Here is a 2867-nt window from a genome sequence, read left to right as displayed (position 1 = left end):
GGGAAAGAGGATGGCTTTGCATGGGTGCCCATCCCCAGGGAGAGAGCCTCTCCAGTCCCAGAAAGCACCCACCATCCATCATCCTGGTGTCTTACCTGGGCTGTTTGCAGACTCTTCAGCTGTCATCTGCATGAGAAGAGCCACCTGCTGGCGCTCAGAGAGGGGGTAGCCAGCTCGGATCCCAGATAGCCCCATGCCAAACAGCAGCCCGGCCTTCCGGGTGACAGGCTCCTTCTTAATCCTCTTCCGCTCAGGACCCTGCTTCTCTGTGAGGTGGTGGAGAGGGGGGATATTTCATGCCATGGAGTCCTTGGAACCCAGAGCCTTACCTGGAGTTTCAGAGCCCCTGCCTCCCACCTCACAGGGAAAGGGAAAGAATAGAGTTGGCAACGCTCCTGCTGCCCATCATCACCTCTTCCAGTGTAACTGTGAGACACAATTCCAACACCTTGTTATTAACCAATGAAGCCTGCTAAGATGAGGCCCCCACCAACCATTTATTCGGCTCCAGGTGCCTCCCCAGACCACCCACCATGTGCAAGGTGGTGGGGACAGCTGATCACCAATGTCCTGGCTCACACAGGACAGGTCTCCACCTATTAAATACACGTGTCTGTAATTCAAGTCCTCCTTCCCGTCCCGCCTCCAAACAGTACAGACATAAAATGGCAAACATAGTTTAGAAATACATAAACAGATCAAGGCCGACTTGCAGTACTGTACCTTTCTTCTTGCTTCTAGGCACCTCCATTTCATGCCATGGCGCTTCGAGGAGCGAACCCGCCTTGAACCACGACATGGACTGAGCTGGAGGCATCTAAAGGCATCAACACAGAGCACTAACAAGACACGATGGAACAGCGCGGCCATCCCGTCTTAGCCTCCTCATAACAAGCAAATCTTCCACCTATCTCACCCATTATAAAATACCCTGTCAACATTCAACAGAAATGCATGTGCTGCTTCTTTTAAAAGAGGCAGGGGTTGAGGGAGAGAAAAGATACCCCCAACTCCAGGAGGTAAAAGCTTGCCTTCTTCCTTCACCTCACCCTCCTGTGGGGGGAAATTTGGGGTCCATCAAGAGCCTCAGAACCCTCCCCCAAAGCCCATGCTTTTGGGGTGGAAACCCTGTTCAGGGCCAAGATATTGCAGGGTGTTCTAGGTCACAGGGTGCAAACTGCAGGCAGGAAAGGAGACGTGGGTCTCTGAAACTCTCCTCTGAGGGATGTTTCCCTTGCTTCCCACTTGGCATATCCAAGGAGCCCCTATCTTCAGATCCTTGGCTGGGGCTTGACCTTAGAGAGGTGGTGACATATGTGAATCAAGGACTAAACAGATCACATTTCCACCTTGTCCATTCCTTCCCAAAATGATAATATCCCTTTTACTATTCACCACCTCAGGTCCCACAAACATGTCCATCATTTTTATTTCCTTAAGGAAAGATTTTCATAAACTTATTTCTTTAAAATGTATTTTAAATTGCCTTTTTAAAAACTAAAGTTGTGACTTGGTGAGAATGCTGATTTATGAGTTGAGGTGATAACTCGGGCACCACAGGTCACCATCACCAGCAACAATTAATTTTCAACCAAGCCACAAGCACAAGTCTGAGAAAGGAAGTAAATTCCAGAAATAATCTTTGTTGATGACCCTGGCTTATGCATCCCCAATTCTACCGACAACCTCCTTTCCAAGCAACAGGGCCTCACGATTATCCCAGAGGCAAGAGCCTTCAAGAAGTCTCTGCACAGGATATCAAACTAGTTCTGGCACAGCCACTCTCATAAATTCCACCCCACTTCTGAAATGACTGAAAGTCATAGTATCCAAATCATTTGGTTTAAATGCTATTACACAGCTGAGTGCTCCAATCTGTGCAGCCGCTCCATGCTCTGCCTGCCTTCTCTACATTTACCCAGTTGCTCATTGCTGCTTGCTTACATGACACATTCCGATGATGAAGATGATGGAATTTTCCATTGCCAAGGCACAAATAATAATAGAAGCAAAGACCAGTGGGAAGGCCGGACCCACCTCCTCGGCAGTTCTCCACAAGCACAAACCAATCAGGACCCCTCCATGGACAGAGATGTGATGCCCCATCACTGAGGAGGTGTTTCCAGCACAGGGTTCTGAATGTCCACTGTAATTCCCTCACAGGAACGCAGGATGAAGACACATGCACTCTCCCCACACTCTGTGAGCTGGACCCCACTTCTGCCCAATCTCCCAGGAAACACTGCTTGGTATCAAACAGTCAGCCTCTTAGCCTCTCAGCATCTCTTGAGCACTGTGCCCCTGCTAAACATACACAGTTCATAAGGCCACTGCCTCCCCCTCACCTAGAGCCATGAAGACAGGAAGCTCACTGGGAAGAGGATGAAAGCAGAACCTGAGAAAAGCAGTGTGGAGAATTCCTGGTTGTGGGTGACATCTGCTAATTACTTCAGAGGTATAGCGTCTCTGCTGTGTGCAGATGTGGAGGGTGCTAGGTGGACCCAGGGGAGGGCAGGGCCTGAGTGGTTAAGTCTTCAGGGTAAATGTAACAGCAACTTTAAAATGCCAGAGGAGCCAAGCAGAAAGAAGGCAAAAGAGCCACTGTTTCAAGTGCCCATTGCAGGCAGTAATCTCTTTAGGGGTCAAGAAGGTAGGAGGAGGCAGGACAGGGACCTCCAGGAGCTCACGGCACACGTTCTGAGAGTGTCAGCTGAGAATCTGTGATCTTTTACCCAGAGGGCTTTCTGCAGTAAATCTGTCCCTGGCTGCAGAGCAGGACCCAATGGCACCTTTGTTCAGGAAGGAACAAAGGTCAGAGATGGAGTGTGGAGAAAGCCCTGTTGTGTTGGGCGGTTGGTGGCCCGGCA

The 2867-nt window shown here is 49.8% G+C and overlaps 1 protein-coding gene across 8 annotated transcripts in view; it reads right to left on the bottom strand.

Annotated features, from left to right (window-relative positions):
- Positions 1-2867, bottom strand: part of ANKRD11 (ankyrin repeat domain 11) — a 220659-nt gene that overhangs the window by 35330 nt on the left and 182462 nt on the right. For 7 of the 8 annotated variants that reach the window (XM_015562954.1, XM_006762181.2, XM_006762179.2 and 4 more), the window contains one exon: positions 96-266. In XM_015562954.1, the coding sequence (XP_015418440.1) occupies positions 96-266 (171 nt within the window). Of the gene's footprint in view, positions 1-95; positions 267-723; positions 818-2867 lie in introns of all 8 variants that reach the window. The other variant, XM_006762182.2, reaches the window with a different exon arrangement.

Source organism: Myotis davidii, unplaced genomic scaffold (genome assembly GCF_000327345.1).
Source record: "Myotis davidii unplaced genomic scaffold, ASM32734v1 scaffold77, whole genome shotgun sequence".
NCBI lineage: Eukaryota > Metazoa > Chordata > Mammalia > Chiroptera > Vespertilionidae > Myotis > Myotis davidii.
This window is presented reverse-complemented; position numbering and strand designations above follow the sequence as displayed.